General features: G+C 40.7%; 2 protein-coding genes across 3 annotated transcripts; both read right to left on the reverse strand.

Moving 5' to 3' along the window:
• Window positions 1-392: 392 nt before the first annotated feature.
• Window positions 393-20,315, reverse strand: ell2 (elongation factor for RNA polymerase II 2). Of its 2 annotated transcripts, none has more exons than XM_034678628.1 (13): window positions 19,914-20,315; window positions 19,562-19,806; window positions 15,469-15,516; window positions 13,777-13,901; window positions 13,496-13,659; window positions 10,368-10,630; window positions 9,807-9,931; window positions 9,026-9,095; window positions 8,202-8,943; window positions 5,214-5,286; window positions 4,649-4,820; window positions 3,872-3,916; window positions 393-3,040 (listed from the first exon to the last, which is right to left on the reverse strand). In XM_034678628.1, exons 2-13 carry the CDS (start codon window positions 19,733-19,735, stop codon window positions 2,924-2,926), a joined length of 2,118 nt encoding a protein of 705 aa, XP_034534519.1. In that variant the 5' UTR covers window positions 19,736-19,806; window positions 19,914-20,315; the 3' UTR covers window positions 393-2,923. The 2 variants fall into 2 exon arrangements, with proteins under 2 accessions (XP_034534519.1, XP_034534473.1); XM_034678582.1 differs by having other exon boundaries at window positions 8,202-8,940; window positions 19,914-20,049.
• A 3,635-nt stretch (window positions 20,316-23,950) lies between these two features.
• LOC117818266 (globoside alpha-1,3-N-acetylgalactosaminyltransferase 1-like) lies at window positions 23,951-27,515 on the reverse strand. The gene is given in 5 exon segments (XM_034691048.1): window positions 23,951-25,039; window positions 25,042-25,188; window positions 25,453-25,515; window positions 26,388-26,739; window positions 27,456-27,515. Coding segments are annotated over 4 exon segments (1,053 nt in total). The 5' UTR covers window positions 26,422-26,739; window positions 27,456-27,515; the 3' UTR covers window positions 23,951-24,230.
• Window positions 27,516-27,757: the final 242 nt, after the last annotated feature.

A 27,757-nucleotide genomic window follows, 5' to 3' on the forward strand; every position in this document is an offset into this window, starting at 1 on the left:
TATTTTAATGCTCAGATCTGAAATCCTATAAACCAGGATGTATGCGTTGTGGAAAAAAATGTGCATCTGAAAATGCATTTTTACACAAGGTAGGTGAACAATGTGATAAAGTGCGTAGTGCAATACCATTTTACACTGAAGTAATGACTAAACCTCTGGGACTGTTAAAACTAAATATGCTAGCTGATCTGAAGCAAGCAGAACAAATTTAGATGCACCCCTTGTTAACTGAATTAGAGTGAGTTAGACAAACAATGCAGTGTTAGGCAACTTGAGTTTATAACAATGCCTCAGGCTTTACCTGGAACACTTTATAACACTGTTACAAGCACTTCAAATCAGATGATACATGTCAGTAGCTGGAAAGGCATTTAAAATGAATACAAGACTGATTCCAGGTTAAACTCAGTTGATTTTTATTGAAATGTTTATTTTTTTTTCACTTGGGCAGGATCAGATTTCACACTTGATTTTCAGTGGTTCATCCTATCTAAACACTGCCAGGGTATTTTAAATGGTCACTTTCTCATTAAGACTCTTGATCAACGCTCTCCTCTCCGCCCATGAAGTAACATATAATGTGGATTCTTCGTAATCAGACCCAAATTTAGGTTAATCTGTTTTTTTGTTTTTTGAGACAGAACAGAGGACACAAGCAAGAACGACATCTTGATGGCTGCACATGAAGCCTCAGCTTTTACATAAACTTAGAAGTGTCTCTTTGGAACTCTTGACCATTAAGGGAAACAGGAAAAAGTAACCAATAGACTGACCCTGAGCCTGCAGCCTTAGTTAACCTAGATTTGAGTACAGCCTGAACTCGTGTGGGCTTTGTTTTTTGTTTGCTATTGTGACACGTCAAATAAACAAGTGCTGGTTTGTCTGTCCAAAATAACTTGTGTCATCACTCGATAGTTTAGCTAAATTTGTAATTATGGTTTATTAATTCTGACCACCGGACATAACAGCAAGTCTGCTGCAGAGACTGACTGTTTGACAAGGTGCCAAAACATAAATGGAATAAAACCAGACAGTTTTTACTTTGATCACTTTTTCTGAAGGGGAATTGGGACTTTTTTTCCCCCAGGATCAGTGGAGGTTGAGAGTCAACACCTTTCCATGGTTGGTTTTTGAAGGGCCTGATAAATCAGTTCCTATGTTCATCCTGAGATGTTTGAAAGGTGTTCTGGTTTCTCCTCATTGCATTAGACTCATAGTGTTTGTCACCAATATTGTCTCCTTAGATTAAGCTAATCAGAGATGTTACTCCATGGATGCAGTACCAGAAAAGTATTTAATTTTTGGCAAACATTCTAACACAGGTTGTAAACAAATTTTCCCTTGTTGAAATAAAGACTTATCATAGAAGCCATTCATCCACTCCATGAAATCAACTTGGTATCAATGTTGAAAAAAAAAAATCTTTCACTGCTCTGCAGAACTCAAACTGAGGATCAAATACATTTGACATCTTCATAAAGTTTTGTTCTCTGGATGATGACACATTTTGGCTTCTTTCTCAAACAACAACATAAAGTGTTTGCCGCTGGATAAAGCTGCAGAGGCAGCCACAGTCCTCTCCAGGGTCTCCGAAAATAAGGAGCTTCTATATCTCTTCAATTAAGATCAGGTATTGTTACTCCAGCCAGGTTGATCCTGAGTGCTCCGGCTGGTTAAACACTGTAGCAGCTTTTTTTGTTTCTTTTTTCATATTTCTCACTTTTTTCTCCACATTTCTATTATTTTTCTCTTTTATCTCTCACTCCACATAATTCACAATCATACAGACACACGCTCACAATGTGTAACACTCCTTCCAGACTTCTCGTCTCTTCCTTGCTCCACCTCTCTGACATGCACAAGCACACAAACACACACATACACACACAACCTGTTTCCAGGCAGTTATAGTTCCTCTGTGTAGCCTGTGGACCCTAAAGGTCGGCCTGACTCGATGTTTCCCGAGTGTAAACACCTTAAGGCACCCATAATGCACCGAGAATGCTAAACACTGTTGGTGCAGGGAATACTGCCCCCTTACGACAGGGGGTCATACTCCTTTAGTTATACCACTCTCACAACCCCATGTTGCCATTACAACTAAATTAATAATCCATGCACACATACTGGTGTTGCCTCTCAATTAGCTTGTGCGATTTCTCCTGCCCGCCTCATTTCCTCCCAACAGCAATGTGCTGCAGCAAGGTCATCCAGTACAGTTATTATGAAGAGAGAGGAAATGAGGCAGGAGAGACATCATTGCCAAATGAGATGACAGAATGGATCAGGCGTGCAAAATGGCTTCAAATAGTCAAAACACATAAGGCCCGCGGTATTTTTTTTTGCATTGTTTTCAAAAGTTAAACAATATATCATCTGCGGACTCTTCTTTTGCACTACGAGTCCCAAAATAAATAGTTCTCCCTCTTTTTTCTTTTTTACTTAAATACATGTTAATATTTTCTCTGATACTCAAAAATACTTTTTTTGTTCTTTTTTTTTGCCTGAAGATAAGTCCTTCAAAAAAGGTAAGAAGAGTCGAAGAGTTTCCTCAAACCCCTTCACACATGCAGGCAGCTCCTTCCACCGGTCCAGTGGTATCAAACTCCACAGGAGCTCCTCAAGAAAAAAAAAAAAACATCAAGAAAGCAAAAGAAGGGAAGGGGGGGGGGGGGGGGGGGCGGGGGGGGACTCAAAGTGATATTTTATAGATTGCAGGCAACAATGAAACCAGTGGAATTCCAAGATCAGAAATGAATGAAGGAATGAAGAAGGATGACTGGAAAAGGAGAAGGGAAGGAAGAGGTGTGTGTGAGGAGGCAGTAACTGAAGGGGGGGTTAAATAACAGCCAGTTGGACTCCCCCTCCCGGTTCGACAATCCGCTCTCAATACTGATCAGTGAGGATATTGTGTGCTGTGCTCTCAGCACCAGGCCTGGGCTCTGCGCTGGTCAAAATCAGCTATCAGCCTCTTGATGTGGGCCAGCTTGTTGTGCAGGTACTCGCAGCGCTGTTTCTCCTCATGGTAGTTTGGGCAGCGCTGTGAAAAGGCAAACATACACACACACAGTTAAAGAACAGCTTGCTAACTATCAACAAACAAGTCTGCTGTATTTGGCAAAAACACGAACCAAAAACAAATACAGTTAATATACCGTCATGAGTAGGGATGGGTACCTTTCACATTTGAACCGATACGGTACCGATACCCTGTACCTGGGAATCGCTACCGGTACTCAACGGTACCAATTTTCAGTACTTTTCTGTGTTTATGTGGTAAGAAATGTTAAATTGTTTAATAATAAAATCTCCAAATTTTTAAATCTAATATCTATTTGATTTAACATGAAATGAACAGAAACAGGATTATATAGGTGATTAGATATATTAGCTGACACGTGCTCGTGGCGTCTAATTGCTCTTTTGGGAGTTTATCAGTGAACACATGTGAATGCCTGCGGATGGGATAAAGTCAGTTCTCCGTCTCTTTACAGTAACAGGACACACAACTTACATGTTGGGCATTCACGCACACAGGAACGGTTATAAACAGGGCAGGTAGTAGGAGTGAGAGAGTCCGTCTCAACTGAATCCACCTGCAGTTCTGCCTCGCAGTGAGTGCGCGCGCGTCAGAGCAGAGGCGTCCACCTGATCAGTCTCAAACTTTAATACAGGGCGAAAGTATGGAAAATCGCCTACTCTTCCATTCCCTCACAGTCAGAAGGATGCGTTTAGATACCGAAACATGGTACCGTTTGATTATAAGTGAATCAGTACTCGATAGTACCGACGCAATTCAGTCGGTACCTATAAAAGTACCGAATTTGGTACCCATCCCTAGTCATGAGTTAGAGTCTATTTAACTACTTACTTGTTTCATCTTTTTGTACTCTTTCAAGACTTCTTCTTGCACCTTCTGTAAAATGAGAATTTACATGTTTATTAAAGTGCACAGTAGATAAATACATAAAACACAGCTTAAACATCATGCAGTCTGTAACCAACAGGAAAACATGCTGGGTGAAGAGGTTAATTAATGCTACATTTAGCCTTCATAGAAATCAAAACTTTAGATCTCCAAGTGAAAATCTGGCATAACAGCAGCAGCCTGAAAACAGCTGATGACTTTAACCGCTGAACAAAATGTGCTGCCTGGTGCTGCACATCCCAGTGGATCAACAAACAGATGGGGAGTGTCAAGAACATTAATAATTTGTATTCGTTCTAAATGAAAAAACACATGCCTTCCTGCTTCCTGTGTAGCACTTCTATTTAAAGACACTTCTGAACAGTCTGAAGCCAAATGCTTCATTACACTCGGAAGAAACCCACTTCAAACACAAGATGATATCACCATGAAGAAATATCTGATTCAACTTTTTTGGTTTGTACTTCGTTTCTTCCTGCTACGGACGCAATGACAGGAACACGAACGAGAGTTCATATTACTGCTGTAATCCTGTGATGAACATGATGCATTCACTGATACCATCTGAAAATAAAACCACTCTTCATTCCCTCTCTTTTCTTGTTTTGTAAAAGTTTCACTCAAATCAAAACTCCAGCACATATATTCTAATCTCTTACATTAAAACATCAGATTCAACATTAATTCAGAGTATTCATGATGCCGTTTCCACACATGTACCTGGTATTCTTTGGTGCCAGGTGCCAGCTTCCTGCACTGAGAGTCCAGTTGAGTGAAGCGGCGGTTGATGTTCTCCACGCGGGCGTGCAGCAGGCGATACTCATCATACTCTGCGTTGAAGTCGTCCTTGTAACTTTGTCTCTGGTCCATGGACCCCAGAGGCATGTACTTCCTGTAAACACGAGAAAGAAATGCTTTCATTTTTTTTTAAAGAGGTCATGCAAATAAAATGATCATAAGATTAATAGATCCCTGCCCCCTCCCCTTTAATATGCAGCCACTGATGTTTATAGAAAGGAGAGAATCCAGTCTAACATCTGTTGAGTTTCTTCATGTCTGATGTGCAGTGATTAACATATTCCCAGCACTGAACTATGACGCAAGAAGTGCAATTTACAGCCCTGAAACAGCTATGAAAAAAAAAATACCAGACGCCAAAAATGAAAACATGTGTCATGTTTTCAAGCTTTTGTTTATTCAATGTATGATTACATGGTAGTGAAATGCATGAGTGAAATGAGGGAGGCCTAATGGTGGAAACGTCAGGGTTGTTAAAGTTACTCACACTATATAGTCAGGCATCTCAATAGTGGAGGAGAATTCAGTGGACTGGACTGGCTTTTCTTTATCTGAAGAATCTGGAGAGGAAGAAGAGTGAACACTGAACTTTAAATCCATGATAACACAGAGACAGCATTTCTACAAGGATTCAGCAGGGTTAGCAAAGACACAGTATAAAATATGACTTTTTAATTTCACAAGTGAGCTTTTAAAATATGTTTTTTAGTCTTTTTGTGCTTTTTTATCTTTTAAGTGACATTCTGAAGTACCAGAGCGTTTACCAAATTAAAGACAAGTAAAAAATATGATTAAATTGAATGTATTGAAAAAACAAACTAAACTAATTACGAAATAACATTAATGGCCTCCTTTGGAGTGGCAGGAAGTACAGTCCCAACAGGGTGGGTGGGTATGGTGGAGGTGGGGAGGGGTGGCAGGTTTTGAGTATTACTTTTCCTCTATGTTGTTGTTGTTTTCTTTTAGTGTTACTCACTACATCTGTTAACTTGTAGGTTTGTTTGTCATTTTTGTTTTTCTTCATTTAATTGAAAAGGAGGAAAATATCTGTAACATTGAATGTTTTGTTATTGCTACCTCAATAAAAAAACATTTGAACAAAAAAATAATAATAATTAAAAAGTAAGATTCATACCAATACTAAAAACACACTGAATGAAACCCTGTGGATTATCAGTATTTTGACCTGGCAACAGAATATTCTTAAAAACACTCAACACATGTGTGACCAGGTGAGTTCAGATCAATGCCTCAACATGTTCAGACAGCGTTCAGTGAATCAGCATAATCAACAATCAAACTATGTGATTGTGGGGCTGTGAGAGACAGTGCAGAGATAAACAGTGAATCACACAGAGCAACAAGCCAAAGTCTGAAAGATAAAGTGACTGGATGCTCAGACATGGGGGCACGTCAGTCACAAGACGCATCCCTGCTGCTTGATTGAGAGTGTGTACACACATTTAAGACTCTTCCCCTGAATGTAAAACACATATTTGATTGTCAAATACATGTTTGACTTTTAGAATGTGACCTCTCTGTTAGCTTATCCTCTGATGTCTTATCAGAACTTTTGGAATGAGCAACTCAGTTGGGATGAACTAAATACGTTGTGACTCTAGGAAGACAGAATTTTGAGTTCAGGTTATCCGAGAAAGAAACCTTCATTTCAGTTTAAAATAAAGGGAAACAAACTTAAAGCTGTTGATGTGAACTCATAACCACTAGGGGGCAGAGTATCTCAAAAACACGCTGAGAGGGCCAAGCATATTGTACCCAACTGGTTTGTTTGACTAATAAGTTTGCCTTAAGCATCTATCATCTAGAGGGCCTTTCAGAGACGATGCCTGGACTTGTCACAGGAGGAAAAGCACAGGTTAGTATAACACTAACGTCTCTGTTCCATTTAAATGTCCCATTGAGCTGTGACAGAAGCTTATTACACACTGAACTTTTGCAACAGTGCTGGAACAGAGTTCTGCCATCATTACGCCTTTGTACTTACACATTGCACCCGAAACAATGTAATAATGATGTCTAAGTGTGTGGTTACACATCACATTACGGGAATGTGGAAGCGTGAGAGGCATGGCTTATAACACAGAGCGTGATGTGCCACATGCATGTACACATCACCACCTTCTTCCCCCACTTCAACCTCGGTTACTACATCCGTGGGAGGGAATGACTTTGCCTCACCATTACTCCTCAGTGCGTTACACACAGCAGCCGAGACGTGACAGGAGCCAAACATCCCTTCTTGAAATGACAGTATGTAAGCACCTAGTGTGACAGTGAGTTGTAATCATAGACTGTATAAAATATGGACGTAGTATCGGTGGCGTCACCCATCTGTTTCTGAAGCACTGTTTTGAGGCCAATCGTTGGTGGCAGCCATATTGCTGCTGTCAAGCGATTATGACGTAAAGAGGCGGGCTTTGAGCCTCCTAGCCAACAGCTACAGTGATCTCACCTGTCAATCAAGTTAGCTGTACCTCTTATTGGAAGACTCGTAATCTCAATATCTTTGAAATTACCAATTTAGAAAAAAATTCACCCTCCCTATAGTGTGTGCTGATCGAGAAATGAGCTATCAAGACTACACTCGTCTTTTGTACCAGGCTGTAAACATGTTTATTTCTGCTGTAAAGATCGTCTTGTTTGAATTGGTGTGTATGTGGTTTCCGGTACTTCCGGAGCCAGCCTCAAGCGGATCCTCGATGAACTGCAGTTTTTAGCACTTCCGCACTGGACTCGTATTTTTAGACCGGAGGTTGCCACTTGGTTGGCATCCACAACATCAACCTGCCACTGAAGCAGCTGATAAAAATGAATCCAAACTTTGGATTTTTGTATTGTGACATGTCAAAAACCTTTATATAGGAGTGCTGGTGGCCTAGCAGTCTAAGCGCCCCCCACATACAGAGGCTACAGTCCTCGTCGCAGCGGGTTGCTGGTTCAACTTCCGGCCGTGACCATTTGCTGCATGTCTTCCCCCACTCTCTACTCCACACATTTCCTGTCTCTATTCAGCTGTCCTATCAAATAAAGGCAAATAAAGGCAAAAATGCCCCCCCCCCCCCCACATCTATATAAAAGACTGCTGCATGCTGTGTGTCACCAACCACAGAGTAAGTATGTTTATTTAGCAGCTAGGTTTTGGATAGTTCTTTGTTGTTAAGGAAAAGTTAAAGTCTCGAAAATAAAAAATAAGTTGAACTAGACAAGGTTAGAGAACTGTATATTCTCTGTGGGTTTCACAATTAACTGTTTTTAATATTTCCCCATTGTTACTTGAGCCCCATTATTATTTCCCCATTGTTACTTTAATTAAGGGTTTGAACTCATCAGAATGATAACATAAATGTGCCTGAGATGACGTGTATATTAAAATAACTGAAAGTAATACAAAGACATCTGTTGTGGATGTTTGTTCTTTGTTCAAAGATGCTGATAACTAAAGACGGACACAAACCTTGATCTTTGTGAGGATTCTTGACAATAACTTCTCTGCTCTCCTCCTCGGCACTGCGTCTCTTTTTTGCTTTACGAGTCTCTTCAGGCCGTTCGGCTTCAATGGGAGGACTTCTGCTGTCTCTTTCATTCCTTTTCCCTTTCTCCCTCTCTCGATCCTTCTCTCGATCCTTCTCTTTGTGCTTCTTGGATTTCTTTTTGAACTTCTTGGTGGTGCTGCTGGATGAGGGAGGGTTGCTGATAACAGTGGAGGTAACTGTTAGTGACGTGACAGTAGTAGTAGTAGTAGTAGGAGGAGGAGGAGGAGGTGGAGGAGGGAGAGGGGGGCTGGGTGAGGCAGCTGGTCTGGGGACAGGGACAGGAACAGGGTGTCGGTAGCGGTCCTGCGGGGTCCTGTCAGAGGGGAAAGGGCTGGGTGAAGGGTCTCTGCAGGAGGAGCTCTGGTCCGTTGGCAGGTCCTGGGTGCCGCAGCCTTCCGGGGTGCTGGGTGAGTTGGAGTGGGAAGCTGGGCTGGGCTGCTGGTGAGAGGGGGCAGGAGGGTGGGACGAGATGGGGAGATGGGTGGGAGGGCCTGAAGTGATGATGGAGGGAAGGGACGAGCGTTTCGAGTTGGGGCTGCCCTCGTCCTCCCGGCGCTCTGAGGAGGAGGATGAAGATGCGGCTGGCCCTCTGTTACTGAGGTGGGAGATGCGGGCTTTCTTGGGGGCCAATGGGTCAACGAAGTCAAAGTCTGGTGGGCGCTTCTGGAGGAAACAACAAGAATTTAGCTTCAAAAAGACATACATCCAGTCATGCGTGTGTGTTCTTGAGTTTTTGATGAGATACCTGGGGGGATGTGGGGACACTGTCTTTGGGAGAACTGCTTGATGGAGTCTCAGTAGGAAGCCCCAATTTGCTGTAAAGAAAGGAAAGGAGCGGTGAAGAGCGGGATTCAGTGAAAGAGAAAATTCAACCATTAATACGATGTTCCCTTTAAATCAGAGCTCATGTACCACAAAAGTGAAGCTCCTTTAAACTTAGAGTAACTGAAACTGGTCATATAACTTTGTTTACAATCCACAGGGCATCTTAAACAGTTTACAGTACTTCACTGTTAATGTTGATACAATCAGTATGAACTAAAATCTCAGTTATCAATCGCTATATCTGTGTACCCTCTCTGTATTTATATGAGGTAGACTAAAGGGCAGTTGCAACTTCAAATATGATGCCACAACAAATGGCAGCCAAATGTTTAGAACAAACAATGAATTATGTAGGAGGTAATTTCGTTTTACATATGAATCTCTTTATTTTTTAACACCCTACCAAGGTCCAAGGTACAAAATATATATTTCCTGTAAAAACAACAATAACTGTGTTCACCCAACTGCAATTGTTAGAATGCAAAGTGTTATCTTATTCCTCAAACTGAATCATTAAGTAATCACTCCTTGCAAAGACAACTTAAAAGGAGGAACAGACTCCAGGGCGACTTAATGTAGCACTTTAAAGTAGTACTCAAACCTAAGTGGAGATAAACACCATAAAATATTTTTCCTTTTCTTCAGTTGGAACATTTTTTTAATTCCGAGTAAATAAAAAGCCAAATGGGTCATTTCAGTACCGAGCCAGGATCCGGTCCACCTGAGTCTTCTCATCCTCAGAGTAGCCAGGCCAGTCCCGGTGGACATCACGGTATATGAAATCCTTCAAAGAGTATGTGTTGTCTTTGGGGTTCAGGCTTGCCACCTGTATTATGTACAGACACAGACACACAGACACACAGACACACAAGTTTGAAGATAAGTTTAACTCTTTCTACATTTGAAACCTGTACAGAAACTCACACTTCCTGTGCTGGTCTTGTTTCTGTGCATGTGAATGTTTAGCAGTTATGTGGTTTTGTTTCAAGTCAAGGGGAATCAATGAAGTGTGAACCAGGTCTCCTCAGACAGATTTGTGTGCACTGATCTCATGTTAAGACGGGTATAGAATTTGGAAATCTAATAAAACACTTGATGAACAAAAACTTGCTAGGAAATACCCAAATATCAGTGTTTTAAATTATCTTCTGTATAAAACTTTGTCTTTATGAATTTCATATTCATTTGAAGTGGCTGCCTAAACACTGACAGGGCTTCATCAATTTAAAAAAAAGCTACAAAAAACAAGACCCTGACAGTACCTGTTGCAGGGTGGTCCCCAATGAGTTTCGGTCCTTCTGATTGATACCGTCCCGCTGCAAGCGGGCAAGTACCTCCAGCTTCTTGTAGGACCTCAGTGCCAGCAGGTGGATGATGCGGTCCCGGAAAGGCCGCTGGGACACAGGGTTATTGGAAAGGCACTTACGAATAGTGTTGGCTGGGTTGATGGGTGTAGAGCGTTTGCGCTCCGGGACCACATCAGGGGCTGCTGATAATGCTGGCTTGCGGATATGCACTTGCTTTCCTAGATACAGGAGGGAAAAAAAACGATATTAAAAGCTGCTCACCTCTGAAGGGAAATTCATCCCCACACATTTTTAGATTGTCACATATTAACTTGGCAGCACTGCAGAATCTCATCTCCAACTCATTTGCAGGGAGGGATCATATGGACATACAAACATCACCTATCCAGAGACGATGCTCCTTTGCCATTGCTTTCAGATAGCAACAAACACTGCGTGCCGAAAAAGAGGACAATTCTATATTATATGTATTAGGGAAATTGAAAAAGCTTAAAAATGCCTTATCTTGAAAGAACCTTGGGAGCAGGATCCACCAGATTACATTGGGTGAAATTATATTTTCTCATTTCTCAATTCGAATATCTTAAAAGGAAAAAAAATCCCTGTTTTTATTTCAATACGTTTTTGAAGCTAAGTGGTTGAAACTTTGATGCTCAGAGAGCAAGAAGAGAGCAGAACTAAACTATACAGTTCACTGGACTGCAGCTCTATATCAGCTAAGACTAGTTTGTTAAAGTGACTTGACATCAAGTTTAAAACACGAGACACCTCTGGTCTCTGTTGCTGAGCCATTTTCCTATACAGCTTCATGACCATTATGAAATTTCAAAGCTCTTTAAACGATTAAGGTTAGAGAGAGGAAGAGAAAAGAAAAACTCCTCCCCTCCCTTCAAGTCAAAAAGCAGAAATAAGGAGCAATGGGAGGTGTTACGAGACAGACTTGGGGGGAGGGTTGTCTAACAGGCTAATAGCATTTTGCTGCAGGTGAAAGGTTATGTTACAGTGTCTTCCTACAGGAATAATTATTCTGTACATAGGGAAGTTATAGAAAACACAAGTAAAAGGAACCTACTCAAATTACCCCTTTAATTCAAAATGACAAGAGTTGAGCATATGTCAACAAAACATGAAGTCTGCAGCTTATGGTAAAAACACTAGTTTGAGACGGTTACCTTAAATTAACAGCCTGTGAAAAGAAGAAGCTGAAGGCCCCTTTTGCATTAGTAAATAGGGTGCTAACTCCAAACCAGCTGCTACAGGCTCCTGTCCCACCCCTTTTACTTTGCTACCTCTCTCGTTTCCCAGTTTCTATCTGGGCCACTTTGATGCAAATTCCTCCCCTGGGCCCAGATAAACAGACCTGAGGAAGTTTTAACTTGCACAGGAATTTAATGGACCGAAAGAGATTTCTCATAAAGGTTGAGTGTAGAAATCTTAGGCAAGGATTTATTTCTAAAAATCTATTTCTTACCATATAGCTCAACTTGGATTAAGCCACAGATAAAAAGTGACAGCTCTACAGCTGAAGAAAAAATGACTTGCAGGAGTTTCAAAACGCACATTTAAAAAAATAAAATCCTGTGTCCAATGAAGTCTACCTCATACTACAGTAAACACTCTGATATATGGAGGTTGAACCATTTGAAGAACTGTTCAAAAATACAAAGAAAGCAGGATGATCTATCATGAATTATCTTTAACAGGTTTCTGTGTTTTTTGAGTTATGAAAATAAATCTTTTATTGCTTCCTTTTCTATTTCCTTACCGATAGTTCAGTCGACAGTATCAGATAAACCCGGGACATTTATGAGGAGGAACAAATACAGACATCTGTCACCTGTCTCTAGAGCAAAGTCTCTAAAATGCTCAGCATTTCTGCTTCAGTTCAAACTGTTAAATCTCAGTTTCATGTCTCTGTCAGATTAACAGAAACTTCGACAGTCAAGATGTTGGCTGCATTAATGTCATGTTGACTCTAACAGCCAGTCATTTCAATATAAAGTGTACTCTTAATTAGGTCCCCAGTTATAATATTGACCTGACAGCTGAGTCTGATAAAGTAATGACATAACTTCAACTTGAATGGATGCCTTATATTTTGTATCTGAAGCAGCAACCTTTTAACTTAACTACATAAGAAATGTGTTATTGTGATGATAATAATACATCATCTAGATGTTTTGTATCCAGTGTTGCTCTGTGGTTCATTTTACTGTCATCATACATACATGAGACTTTGCTCCTCCTTTGAGGTTTTCTTCACTGACGTGCACATTTTTATTGTGTGTGTTTACGTCACCATATCAACTTCGTCTGACCCTAATCATACTGATTCTATCACTCATTGTGAACACTTGTTTTAAACTTGGAAATGAGCCTGTCTTTCCTGTCCAGCAGCTGGTATTTAGTGTGTCTGTGCCTTTAGCCTGTATTTGTTCTCTAGTTTGACTGAGTTAGTTAGAGTTGGCCAAGTCTATTAACAACACACTTGGCACTAGACATTGCATCAGTAAGGTCTTACGTAGCACATCCCTTCCCCTACCTGAAGAGGATAAGACACACAAGTAAAGCTTAAGAGTGTAACATGCTAAATTTAGACTATGAAAGATAACTTTGTATTCAGGTATGTGTTAACCTGGGTAATATGTGTGGCACTGTGAACAGGAAACTGGCCTACATACATGATGTCCATCACATGTTAGAAAAACATGAAGGGTAAGTCCTAATTGGCAACAAGTGAGCTGACTTAAGGCAGCACTTGCTCCCTTTCCTGCAATACTTTCTGTATCACTTTGGCATGTCTTGTGTCAATATACCAGAAATAGCTTCACTGACTACCTTTGGCCCTTATCAGTCTGACTGCTAATCTGGAAAATACTGGAGACGGCAAAATGACTTATTCAGTAGCAATAATGGCTTTGTATGGAGTTAGGCTGCCAGCTTTCACCCATTCAAACTCTCTAAAGCAACCGAGCTTGAAAAGAGACAGGAGGTGTTGATACGTTGTGGACCAGTGCTGGTGTACTGGGATCTAACGTCTGACAGCAGCAGGTGTACAAGTGAAACTGACATGAGGGTCTTACCTCTGTACTGGCCCCCAGGCTTGATGACTTTGGTCCCACGTTCACGTGTGTCTTCAACAGCCTGGGTCATGCGCTCCCGGGTCACCTGGTAAGAGTCATTAGTGGCGCACACTGTGACCTTGTCCTGTACGGTGGCCAACAATGCCAGGTGTGAGGCCCCTGAGCTGGAGACAAAAGGGGGAGTCGGAGAAAGAAAAGGTGAGGCAGAGGGGGATTACTTTCTAGCAACATGTGGTAAGACAGTTACAGTAGATCCAGCTGACAAAGCTGATTGTCTTTACCTGGACACATACTGATGGATGCAATCAAAGCTTCCCTGAGGGTTGTCCTTGCCCACGTTAGACAGGTAAAAATCAAAGTTGTGGAAGTTGTCAGGGGAGGAATCAGTCTTGGGGATTTTAATGCGCTGTAAAATAATTCACACAGGTTAGATGTTTGATGAAACACAAGAGGTATCATGTACTGCACTGAAATGTAGATTTTCTGATTGCAATGTATCCTCTGTACATGCACATATTACACAGATACAGTGTCAACGTCACACAATGGAAGGTAGCAGAGAAAAAAAGGTCTCTGAGGTCTCTGTTGCAACATCTCTGACCTCATACACATCTACGCCCCCTCCAGAGCACTGAGGTCTGCTGATCAGATGCGTCTCGTCGTGCCAAAAAGCCGACAAAAGACGAGGGGTGACCAGTCTTTTTCAGTGGTAGCTCCTAAACTGAAGGATGAGCTACCCACCCAAGTCAAAATGGCCCCCACCCTGGATACTTTTAAATCACATCTTAAAACTCATTTTTACTTCTTGGCTTTTAATACAGCATGAGAGTTTATGTTGGTCTCTGCTTGTCTTTTAATTTACTGTATTTTAAATGTCACTATTATTTATTTCTACTGTTTGTATTTGTTGTGCAGCACTTTGGTAACCATGTTGTTTTCAAAATGTGCTATATAAATAAAATGGATTGGATTGGATTGGATATGGAGGCTGCTAATAAAGTCATACATGGACAACATAATGAAAAGTCCAGCAGACAGTTACAACTTATGTTTCCAAACCAAAATGTATAAGCACAACAAAACTAGCTGGTAGACACCATAGACTGTATCAAATATGGACGTAGTATCCGTGACGTCACCCATCTGTTTCTGAGTGCTTTTGAAACCAATCGACGGCGGCAGCCATATTGGAAATGCGGAACTCAACCAGGCAGAGTGTGATGTAAAGGGGCAGAGTTTGAGCCTCCGAGCCAACAGCTATGTGTTCCCCACCGTCTGGGAGTCAAGTCAGTCATGTCCTTATTTGGGCAAAAACTCGTAATCTTAATATCTTCTGAACTGTTGCACTAGAAAAAAAATTCACCCCCCGTACAGTGTGTGCCGATAGAGAAATTAGCTACGTGGAGCCAAGCTGTTTTTTGAACCAGGCTGTAAACATGTTTATTAATGCTGCAAAGATCGTCTTTTTTGAACTGGTGTCTATGTGGTTTTCGGTGTTTCTGCAGCCAGCCCCAAGCGGATTCTCAGTGAATTGCAATTTATAACACTTCCGCATGGGCTTCATAGTTTGAGACCGGACGTTGCCATTTGGTAGACACTCAATGTATGCATTGTGGAATAGCTCCGTCAGAAAATCTGTCTCAAAATAGTATCAATGTTTTTTTTTTTAAACATCTGGGCTACTCTTTGTTATACTGGATTCACAATGGTTATTGTAAAATCTGATCACTAAATGAATACACTTCAATCTGTGACAGATAAATGTGAACTAATCAGCACTACAGTGATTCCTCTAATGAGAGCACAGTAGATGAATATGTTCATAGCTGAATAACTTGTTGTCCAAAGGGAGCAAAATATCACTTTTTAAATGCAACAATCTGAAACAGAAGCAGCATTGTATTATTTCCACATTAACATAACAGTTGTGATCACTCATCTGAACTCAATTTCTGGAAGAAAAAGGCACTTACCCCTTGGAGTCCCTTGAACTGTATTGTTGGCCGCAAAGAAGATACATTCTGAAAGAGAAGAGAAACAACGGTTGAACCTCTCACAAAACTTTGAAATCAAAATTATTATGCAGAGTTGTATTAGCTGTGTATTCAGAATACAGACTTTGGAAGATGTTGCATGTTTGTTTTTTTGTTACTTTCACTTCAAAATGTAAAAAATGTTGTAGGAACAGCAGGGCCTCAGGGTCCTGTCACACTAAGCATACCTCGTACTTCGCACTGCGGGGGGTAATAGACAAACACATGCTTTCTGTGTTTGTGTTGAGAAAAATAACTAGTTAGCAATCTGCACTCATAATGCAAAAAGAGAAACCCTGAAGAGCTTGCTGAAAGACAACCTGTCATCTATATAGAGTTGTCATGTTTGCAAAACTTTGTTTAAACAAAAATAAGCTGGAAATGAATCAGGTTAAAAGAATCAGGCTGCAGCTAATGATCATTGACACTGCATCATTAATATTTGTATAATCAGTTTACATAAGTTGCATAGACGTGACATTTGGCTGATCATACTTAAGTTAATCTGAGTAATGTCAAATTATTTCTCCTGAAAACTGCTTTTATGTCTAAAAAAGCAGAACGTCGAATATCAAAAGGTGAATTTCGACTAAGAGTTCCGTGGTCTTTTAGCCCCCAGAACTACTTTACCCAGAACTAAAAGGTTCCTGTGCCCCCATTGTTGTCTGCGTTTCGATCGCGGGCCGAAGTCCCAGGTAGATTGTGCATATCAGGCCAGTGACGTATGGAGAAATTTTTTTTATATTAAATAATATTTTGAAATCTTAATAAATAACTAAACTAGTCCACAAACACCATTACCTTCAGCCGAAAGTCCCAGGAACTTTGAAAAGTACTACCCATAGACTGTATCAAATATGGACGTAGTATCCGTGATGTCACCTATCTGTTCCTGAGCGCTGTTCTGAAGCCAATTGATGGCAGCAGCCATATTGGAAATCCGGAACTCAACCAGGCATAGTGTAACGTAAAGAGGCGGAGTTTGAGCCTCCTAGCCAACAGCTATGTGTTACAGTCTGGGAGTCAAGTCAGTCATGTCCTTATTTAGGAAAAAACTCATAATCTTAATATCTTCTGAACCGTTGCACTAGAAAAAAATTCACTCCCCGTACAGTGTGTGCCGTTAGAGAGATTTGCTACGTAGAGCCAAGCCGGTTTTTGAACCAGGCTGTAAACATGTTTATTATTGCTGCAAAGATCGTCTTTCTTTAATTGGGGTCTATGAAGTTTCTGGTGTTTCTGCAGCCAGCCTCAAGAGGATTCTCAATGAATTGCAGTTTATAACACTTCCGCATGGGCTTCATAGTTTGAGACTGGAGGTTGCCGCTTGGTACCACCCCCAAAGCAGGGGCTTTTCAGGGGAGATTAACTACCCCTGAACTAAATTTAGACCCTGGTACCTCCGGTTGAAATGCATGGAGTTCAGGGATAAAGTCCCTAGTTCCGGGGTAAAGTTCCTGCGGTCAAAAAAAGCCTTTAGAACCACTAGTCAAGGATAGCTTTAATATTTTTGGTGAAAAAGTGACTTAAAGTTTAAGAAATGTTCAAAATAGAAAGTTTGAATCATCTCGTTGTAGAGACCAGAGATGACTGTCAGCCACAAATACTTGATGACGTTTCCCCTGTCAGCCAAAATGTTAGCCTAAAGTGTTCTTAACTTTGAATACACAGAGAAACCATGTGACTCAACTTGACCAGTGTGGGCCTTTTGGTGGCTTGGAGGTAGGTGGTAGGTAAAAGTGTTTACTTTCATCTGAATGGCAGCAGTGGAACTTGGACAACACTAAAATAGAGCAGACATTTTGGCCAGGGTATTTTTGGAATGTCTTTGTTTTGAGCAGGGTTGCAGGTTTGTGTTGGAGGCTACTTGAAACTGAGTCGAAGGCCACAAATATGCAGTAGATGCTCTGGTGCAGCACTGGTTAAGATAGGAAGGGACAGGACAGGACTCTCTGCTTTTTACACACAGCTGAGGCGAACAGAAGAACCAGTTGGCTCGACTTCTGAAATGTTGCGTCAACTGGTTTTAGAGGAATGTGCATTTTATCAACGACAGCCTCGCTGCATTCCTGAGCATTAAATATGCTTGCTTAGTCATACATGAAACAAGATGCAGATAATTATGGATTAAATGCATACTTTGGTCAAGACTGAAAGAGCCATGTCATGGGAGTTAAAGCTAAGCTACTCCAAGCCACTGACCAGCTCCCTCCCCCACTATTCATACACTCAGTCACTCAGTCACTCACTCACAGTTCTGATCACATTTCACATCACCACAGAAAGACAAAGATAGCCAGCTTCCATAGTTCGATGACTGGTTGAGCTCCAGCACACATTTACTGAGAGGGAGAGAGAAACAAAAAGCAGGCAGTTTTTGGCTGCTCAGTCAGCAAGAGATGGCAGGCTGCCGTTCAATGCAGCGTACAGACCAACATTACCACATCCAATACGTTGTAGCATGGGCTGTCGGGGAATAATTCAATCATCTTTCCTTCGCCAAATACAACTGCATTATTATTTGAATGTGTGCTCTTAATTCACCTTTAAAAATTAAAACAAATAATCATTCCACGGATCATTTTCATGGAGCTGTCGGTGAGCAAAGGGTTTTGTATTGTGTGTGGCACACGACCATATACACAGACACCAACCGTGTTCCATAAAAAGCATTGACAGAGAACACTGATCACTCCTGCCCCATGCTAAGCTACAGTGCATCCACCCTGAGCAGAGTACTGGGCCCAGGCACTTTATTATGTAAGGCATTGTTGATGGCTGAGTTTCCGTCAGGTAATTTGGCTTCAGGCCTTCTGCTGCAACCCAAGACTGCAGAGGTCTCACCAGATTAGTTCACCTGTGTAGCACCTCAACAAGATTACACTATTTACACAGTTCAAGATTAACAAGTTATATTTAATCTGCACAGTTATGCAGTGCCCTATAACGACACTCTGTTGCAAAAGCTTCTCAATTACTGGTGTTGTCAAGCTTAAGAGTGAAATGCAGTACATGTGAAGGATAAGTTCATTAGGGGAAAAACACACGTGGATAAACTGTGTTTGTCTACAATCATAATGTCTTTATCTTTACAAAAGTTATTTTATTATGTATTTTTAACTGCGAGCACATCAATACTCCTCTTGTGTGGCTGTGAATTACATGCAAAAAGTTCCCAGCAATATGGCAAACAAACCCAAATTAAATATTTGTTCCACCTAAACCTAAAAAGGTAAGTGGTCGTATAAATATAATCCTGCACCTCCAGAGTTAAAATTTAAGATATATATATATATATATATATATATATATATATATATATATTTAATTAATGATAACGTTATCAGATGGGGGAGCCTAGTGTGAGCCCTGTTCCAGGTTTTGGTACTGACTTTTATAATAAATAAATCTGAAAAATTACTGAAACTTTTAACCATATGGTAAACTGATCAGTCACTATCATGCTTTTAAAACCACTAACTTGTTACTAAGTTGTATTTATTTATCTGTAAACATTTCCAGCTTAGTCCCAAATAAAAAGTTTATAACCCATTATAATAGATCATATTTGGTTAAACACGTAGTTTGTTAATTTTTTGGTGAACACGTATGAATTCGTCGACATTCCTTTGTTAATCTAACTTGTCGCTTTCTAAATGTGAGGTTTATTTGGTAAGAAAAGCCTGACTCGGCTGGCCAGCACAGCACAGGGGGGTTCAGTTCAAAGTAAGCTAACGATGGCTAATCAGAGTGTCCAACTTTGCAAACAGGTTTTTTTAGGCAAAATAACACTTGTCAGTTCTTAAACATCGACTAGAACATATCGCCATGGTCTTATGTAGCGTTTGAGATGACTATTTGAAGCACACAAGACTAACATATTGAAAATAAAACAAGCAGAAAGTCGCACTGTCAACAGCTTAGCTAACTTCGTAGCTTTAGCTGTGCGTGGCAGTAAGCAGCTGAGTCGAGCTGTGTCAGCCCGACACTCACAGCTGATTTTCACATTAAAATCAGCACCTGTTTCACTCACCATACAATTTTGGTGGCTCTCTATGGCTCTCACTGCTGTCTCAGTCAATTTGACGTGCAATATGGTGACTCTATCTGCGCTCTCTGGGCCACAATTTAATCCGTATCTCCCATCCTCGGAGAGCGCCGCCATCTTTACCAGCCCTCCACCATCGTCCCTTTGAGGCTGGAGCATTTAGCAGCCCAGGCTCTCTGTCCCTGTGCTCACCGTGGCCCGGGGAGGGACTACAGCTGCTGCCTAAAGGGCTGACAGCAGAGGATTGGTCTTAACTTGCTAGCTTGTTAGTCTTTCACGTCCAGTCATATTTATTATATTAATACATTATACATTATGAGATACTTTCTTTACTTACAAAAACTGGGTTTTGTATCCATTAACAGAGCCAGGCCTGCACAGGGTCCTTTTAGGTAGATCTATTTTGAAACCAAACTTATTGTAACTAGTCTTCCTTTCTCTACAAGCCCATATAGCCTCTCTCCCTCAAACACACATGTAGTTTACCTCTTGGCAAAACGGACTCTGCCTGCTGTGTTTTGCTGACATGGTGGAACTAATTCTAGCCCACAGTAACTGTTAAAGGTAGAAGACTATCCTGCAGTGGTGTGGGCTCAGTTTGTTTGCTGTTCAGTTTAGACAGATATCAGCATAATCTATGTACCATACATTATAAATAGTTTTTACTTTGTTGGCGACACATTAAAACTTAAAGCTGCCCATCACAACAAACACACTTTGGGGTGAATAAACTTGAAGTAGGCCAGTGTTTGTTGTTCAAACCAAGCAGTATGTTTTTAATCCTGTATTTTGTTTACTTTTGAGTCTATATGAGATTCTTGTAATTTGGCATACACGCTACTCTGCCTAACTGTTGGCCTACATTTTCATCTTTCATGTGGCTTCTTTAATGATAAGGGACATAATGTCACATCAGTACAATGGGCATGAGTGTGTCCCCAGTGAGCTGCACCTTCACTATCTCCCAGTGTCACTCCCCTTGACCTGGTGATTAGGGCAGCATGTTTTGGTGTGGAGTCGCCTCAGGCAGGGTGGGGAAAGGCCTGTATGAATCCAGCAGATTACCATAGCCACTCACCCCACCCAAGACTCACACACAGACACCTTAGAAGAGACACATTAAGACTGCTGTAACATGAACCCAACAACAAATTGGTCCTCCAAATAAACTACCTCAAACAAATCAATTGTAAGGTTAATACGTGTGCTGAATGTAACATCTGAAACAACATTCAGTGATCATTAGCTTTTAGTATATTGTGCCTTCTCTAGGTTTAAGTATGCAAATTTAAAAGAGACTTAGTGTCTTTAATTCCACAAGTGCTCTGTTGTGGTCTGTCTGACAGGCTGCCTGCCATGCAAACAATTAAACTAAGCTTTTGGGGAGGATAGAACTCATTGATTTTAGAGCTTCTGTGTTTACAGAGGTGTTAACTGATGGAAGCTAAAGAGCACAGTGTGAAGAACACAGTGAAATTGCACACCCTTTGTTTAAGGATAATTAGTAAACACAGAAGAGTTAAGATTGCTAAATATTTCCAAATTTGTTTAGTTAAATGGGTAGTTTTTTGATTGACGTTTTTTTTTGCACACTGTCATTTTTGTCATAACATTACTGTTCATTGCAGTTCTGGACCAAAGCAGGTATATCTTTCTGCCTTTTCTGAGTATCTACATTGGTTAATCATTAACATTTATATTATTTGGCTTGGCCCCGATTTTGGTGCTTTTAGGATGAACAGACTAAAGCCTGGAACCTGAAATCAGAAACAGTGACGCCTCTTTTTTCTTAGTAGGCAAGAAAAGATTTATATCTAAAGCTACTGTTAACTACATTTTGGTGTGTGATGAATTTAGCTGATACAAAACCGATAATAGATATTTGTATGGCCAGAAAATGAATTAGTTTCAACTTAAAGTTGAGTAAAAATGGAGGTACAGAGCCTAATTATTGTGTAAAGTTAAACATAACTTAGGGAGAGAGTAATTAAAATATCAACACCTTGTCATCATAACTGAGTAATTTCACCCTCATCACAGAGTCTTTCACAGTTAAACTCACCTGTATGTGAACTGTAATTGACACTAATAAGCAGGCATGGCAGTGGCACAGTGGCTCATTAACTAGCACTGTCGTCTCACAGAAACATCCTGGGTTGGATCATATCCAGATGCTCCACTTTCTTCCTTCAGGACAAACACCTGAACAGGTGAGCCTGAGACTCAGAAATGCCTCCTGGGTGAGAACGTTGGCGATCATTTTATTATATTTTTTTTTGTGTGGATGGAGAAGTAAGGACCACTTGGCATTTGTAAAATCAAGATTTGAATTTTTTTCATGGATGTTTTTTTGTTTTCCAGCAGGCCCAAGTACATTGGCCTTAAATCAAAAGTTGACTCACCTTAACTTGACCTAGCCCATAGTTTGTGCAGTCACAGATGCACATCCCCTTGCTTTAAATGAATCATCAACCCTTTTAGTTTATAGTCCATCCTTAATCTGTTCTGTTGAAAGGCACTCCCCTCATTGGCATATATGGCTATATATATCATCTGACTCTCTGTTGGAGCAGCATTTCAGTCAAAATGTTCCAACAGCATCAACCAAATAAATCTGAAAACTGCTTTGCTGACGATGTTGCGCTTGAATTACTGTAAATATTAAAAATGTTATTCATTAATAAATGAGCTAACATTACAGCAACTAGCGTGTCAAAGTTTCAACATGGTGGCTAAAGGCCAATGGCTATCAACATGCTGTCTGAGTATTTAGAGGAAAACAAGCCTAAGTGTCTCTAAATACCAGCCAAATTAAAATTAATCACAAAGATTAGAAACACCAGCGGGAAAGATGAAAGGTAATGTTAGCCCAGTTGACCATAAGGTGATCACATGCTAAGCTGACAGTTTGCTAGCTTGTGGGAAACAGGTTGTTCACTTAATATTAACAAGAACAGAGAAAAGGAGGCAAAACTCCTGTATAAGGTGGAACTTATTGTTGTAAAGTTGTCATCAATATTTGGCTCATATAGTGTAACAGTATACAGTACATACCATTGTATCTGTTAAGACAGCAGACAGAACTGCTCCACACCATAAAGACAGTTTCTTTAGTTGTTGGTTTTAGAATAATTATGCCTCAATGTGCTCACAATAAATGTGTCAACAGAGGAAATGATAAGCTCTAAGCCTTTGCTTTAAGACATCTTGTACAAAGCTAAATAAAGGTATAATTAGGTATAAGTGATTAAAAATTGTCTTTAGACAGGGTTTTATAGTTAAAAATCATAAAAACTTGGGTACTTGCAAATAGGTTTCAGGATTTAAATACCTCCTCTTCATCTGCATTAAGTTATGCTGCTGCAGCAAGGCTCCTCGACCAGCAGTGAACCACATGACAGGGATTAAACCAATAATTCTTTAAACTACTTTGTATTAAAACATAAAAGGGCTTCTCAGCATGAACCAGGTAGCCTTTGTAAAAAATGCACTCATGTAGACTTTAACTTCATTGATAGCAAAACTAGACAAAATGCCTGGGAGCATCTGCAGATCATTTGTGGTAAATGTGCTTTTTTGCAAAGTGTAGGCTATAAGACAGTTTTTATGGGGCAGAAAGCAACAATATATCGGACAATTTAGTCCAAATTAGAGCTGAATGGAATTATCTGAATTGACACGTGACATCAAATTTGCCCCCTTAAACACATCAGTGTGGCAAGGAGTGGAACTATGGGACACAGAAATAAGTTTCAAAAGATTATCTGGAGTTTACCTCAAACTTTTCTCCACGTGGCGATCTGGCCCTGAGGACAGATTCTGTTGGCAGTGTGAAAGAGCCATCTGCTGCTGTTTAACCCTCCCATTAAAACACAGCACACAAGGAAGAGAAGGCAGAGTTTGAACGTGTGTTTTGTGTGTGTGTTGACGAAAGATAGAAAACATTAAAATAATTAGGGCTTTAAGGGTTAACATTCTCTAAAACTGATACGTTTGGTAAAACAACAGCTTTCGATGGAAAATCACTTCATTACAACCTGAACCTGCTTCACTGATTTCAAAACTTTTCTTGCTTTTGATAAAGTTTAAACATTCAATATTCAATACATGTGAACCCTCGAGAAGCAGCATCCTGTTGTATCCATTTTCCACCCACCTAGTATTTAAAGACCTTGAAACAGCAGCTCTCTGGGTCAATCATTAGCCAGTGTGGGGAAAGTGTGCACTTACACTGTTGACTCTTATCGGTGTTGACCACAAAGCCACTGGAGCAGTATCTCTGAGGCTGACATTAATGGAGAGGACAGTGCTTGGTTTAAAGGGACAGGTCAATTTCTTATTTGTCTGCTGTGAAAGAGATAGCAGGCATGCAGAGACTGTGCAGAAATGGGCCTTTAATTGAAAACAGATTGTGCAGTGTGCTTCTTTAATTTTCTCTCTACATTTATTGGTTGTTAGATTAAATGGACATTCTGAATTCATTCATTGTTAAAGATGGAATCAAGCTTTGTCTTTGTGATTTTCCTTCATTTCTTGTCCCTTCACAACATAAGCAGATACAATCTCTGTAAGGAAATCTAACACTTAAAACGTCAGTTCTTCATTTAAGATCAATATTTACATCTATATTTAATAGGTTTGGCCAGCAATACCCTCAACATCCAAACTGCTCTTTCATCTTAAAATCTGTTGCCTCACATTGCCTTCCCAAAGAGATGAGCCTCTGTACAGGTACATCAGCAGTCAGAGCTGAGTCCCAGCTGCTGTATTCTGGTGAAAGCACACAGGTGGGCCTGTGTTCGATCAGGTAGCGGTTCAAGTAGCTCTCCTCTAGGCCCCTGGCCATTACCCCTTTAGCTTGGTCTTGCAGAATGAGCAAAGAACAGGCTCGAGCCAGTCTATGCATCTCTGAAACCAAGCCTCCATACAACTCAGAGGTATAGTAGTAATCTCCTTCATCTTCTTCAACGCAAGCTGATGAGACTTCTTCCACTTCATAAGGGAATGCATCTCGTGGCATCCCAAAGAGCTCTGGGTGCAACGTTGCAACCAGGTCTCCAAAAATTTCTTCTCCCACTGGTGCCACAAACTCCTGATCGATGTCAGCGCAGAAGAGGTATTCAACCTCGTCTCCAATTGTGTGTCTAATAGCGTCAACAAGCAGGGACATCCGGCGATAGGCCAACCTGTCCCAACCTGGCAGCTCTGCTACTGAAACCACTTTCAGCTCTCGTTCAGGCCCCAGCTCAATGGAGGGGTTCAGAGAGCGGGGGTTGTCAGTAAGAATGTAGTAGGTGACCATGCCACCTGGGAGGAAGTAGGTTTCAGAAGAGGAAAGAAAACGCCGAATGTACTGGGCATAAGTACCCACAACAAGGGTCAGCAGACCGGTACGGATTCCCCTTTGGGCAAATTTAGCCCTGCGCCTCGCAGAGTTACGGCTGTCACCCCAGACTAGTGGAACCCCCATGGTGTCTCCTGAGGAGTTTGTGGAGCTGCTGCCTTGACCACTGTCATATCTGCCCTTTCTTGAGCCTTGTCTGGTACCAAAGCCTGAAATAAAGGATGAGGTGACTCCATGCTGACAGTAGCTTTGCGTCCTTGGAGAAAATCTAAGAGGAAAAACACAAGACACATTTATTTCAATGCCAAAGTATTTTTTTCTTGTCAGAGAAATGGCAGACAGTGACACTTTTGGAAAGTAAACTAATCTTCAACATGAATATTCTGTACCCATAATACAGAATAAACCTTTCAGAATGGTGCTAAATGCAGGTCAAAAGCAAGATTTGCTTTTATGTTTTCTGCGCAAGCTTTTCTATGTGCTTTTATTGACGCAACACAAATGAGTAGAACAAATTCTTCCTTGCACTTACATATGATAAGAGACAGGAGAAAACAGTACAGGACAAGATGTAGTCTGGTTGCTCTGACTGGTCCTGTTTGAAAGACAAACAAACAAGCAGTTAAATGAAACAAGTACAAGTTGCTATGATCTACCTGTGAGCACATTTAACTTTTAAATGATTCTTTGAATCCTGCCAGGTAAAAAGACCCAAGCTCATCGTCATGAAAAGAACATGCTGCTAAAGAAATATCTCTCTTTGGACTTGAAGCAATATTCATATTATACTTCGTAGCTCATGCTGTAGTCAAGGCTGTACACACGCAAGATATCCCAAAGATAAATGAGTGACATTCATAGGCCGAACAGTGTGATGTATTAAAATGTTAGCACAGTGCATGAAGTCCTGTTCTGATTTTGAGGAAGTATAGTCAAGCAAGCAGGCACTGTCAACTGTGATATACAACATAGCAAAACCACGTAATCTACAAAGGTACACATTGAGCAAAGAGAAGTAAAGCAGAAAGCAGATTGTACTGATGGTTGTTAGAGATTTATGTGAAGAGATCGGTATCCAGTTGTTGGACATGAGCATGGCACGTGAGATATAACCTAAATAGAAGCACATGTAAGTTCATGTAGTTGTTTGTCTTCATTCCCCACATAGTACATTCCCCTGCAGTAACTCTCATCCACCAGACAAGAGGTTTACACTACAGCACACAAGTTCTTGAACAAATCAAGGGGTTTATTTTGCCTTCGTGGCCATTTTTTTCAGGATGGGTTCTTCATTGAATACATGTGAAAAGACTGTTGCAAATCTTTGGTGCCTTTTCTGAATCAATCGGTCTTTGAATCAAATGAGTTTTACTGAACATGGCTGCAAAATCCAATTATAAGTGAGGGGAAAACAACCTGACATGACATGAGCAGAAGAGGTGGAGCAGTGGCTGAGGTTGTACTGACCTGAGGGTGTCTTGCAGAACGGGAACAGCGCCATACTGTGACCTGCTGGTGGATAAACACACAAACCTTTGTCTGAAGAGACTCAAAAATCTCTATCCCTCTTTCTGTCTCCCTCTGCTCACTCTGTCTCTTCCTGGAAAAACGCTGTTTATAACGGACCGTTTTCCAACAAGGATTATTTTGCTAAATTGGCCCCTCTTCCTACTTTTACAGTGTTTTCCACTCCCCTTTCTTGGTCTGTCTTCTCTGTCCCCACTCTCCTTATTTCCAGCCTCTGGCTTCTGCAGAATTCATTTTTGGAGAAAAAACCAAAGCAACCAGATGTGTGGGGAATTCGGGCAAATGGGAGGAGCTAAAGGAGAAGGATAAGAAACAGAAAGGAAGAAAAGCATGAAAACAATGAAATATTTATAAATGGAAGAGACATTCCTATAGCTCTACTAATGTAAATAGTTTGACAATAAACTCCAGACTTGAGTAGCCACTCACAGACTCTTGGGAAACTTAGATAAGTGCTTAAATCCCCCCCACATTCTTGCATCAAGCCAAAATGCAAGTTGAAGTTTACACATCTAAACACTTAAAGCAACCTACACAGAATGGGGTTTTTAAAAAATAGGAGAGATACAACACTGCATTGCATAGCAAGGCAACAGTTCATGACAGCAGGGTGTTGTATTGCTACCTGACCACGTGGTGGCAGCAATGAACAGGAAATACAATGGAAGACGCTGTTCAATGTAAAATAAAATGAATGCCCTCACTTGTTTTTAGGTTGTAAAATCTATCAAAATAACTTATAAATATATGGCAAAACATTTTTTTAAAGAAAAGTCTCAAAAGGATCCATATGATGTATATGCTTGGAACTCTGAAGTTTGCTCAAGTTTCTCTGGCGGCTGTTTTTTAACTAATTAAATAATGGCCAGCCTCATTTAATGTCCTAACAGGGGGCTGGGCAATATTCCAAGTGACTAAATCGAAAAAAAATTCTAGTATTCCTCATCTTACTTTTTACAAATTTATTTTCTGAATTCATGCAGATACACTGAAAAATTCTTCACTGACCCGTTGACAGCCTGCCATCAATACTTCAGGTAAGTCTACAGCTATGGGAGCAAGAGGCTGTAGCAGGCAAAGCATTACTGTAATTTCCACCAAGCACAAACAGACACAAGTGGCTTTCCTTTTACTGATTTATTTGCAGCTTTGTTTGCAAATACACCGTGAAAACTCGTTGTCTGCATGCGTCATACAGGAGGTAACAATATTCACTCTGTTCATCCCATAGACTGTTTCAAATCATCCACAAACTCCATGCTCCGTGCTCCTGTGCTGTGAAGCATGCAAGTGAGAACCGCTTCACTGAC

The sequence above is a fragment of the Notolabrus celidotus genome, chromosome 1, assembly GCF_009762535.1.
Source record: "Notolabrus celidotus isolate fNotCel1 chromosome 1, fNotCel1.pri, whole genome shotgun sequence".
Taxonomy (NCBI): Eukaryota; Metazoa; Chordata; class Actinopteri; order Labriformes; family Labridae; genus Notolabrus; species Notolabrus celidotus.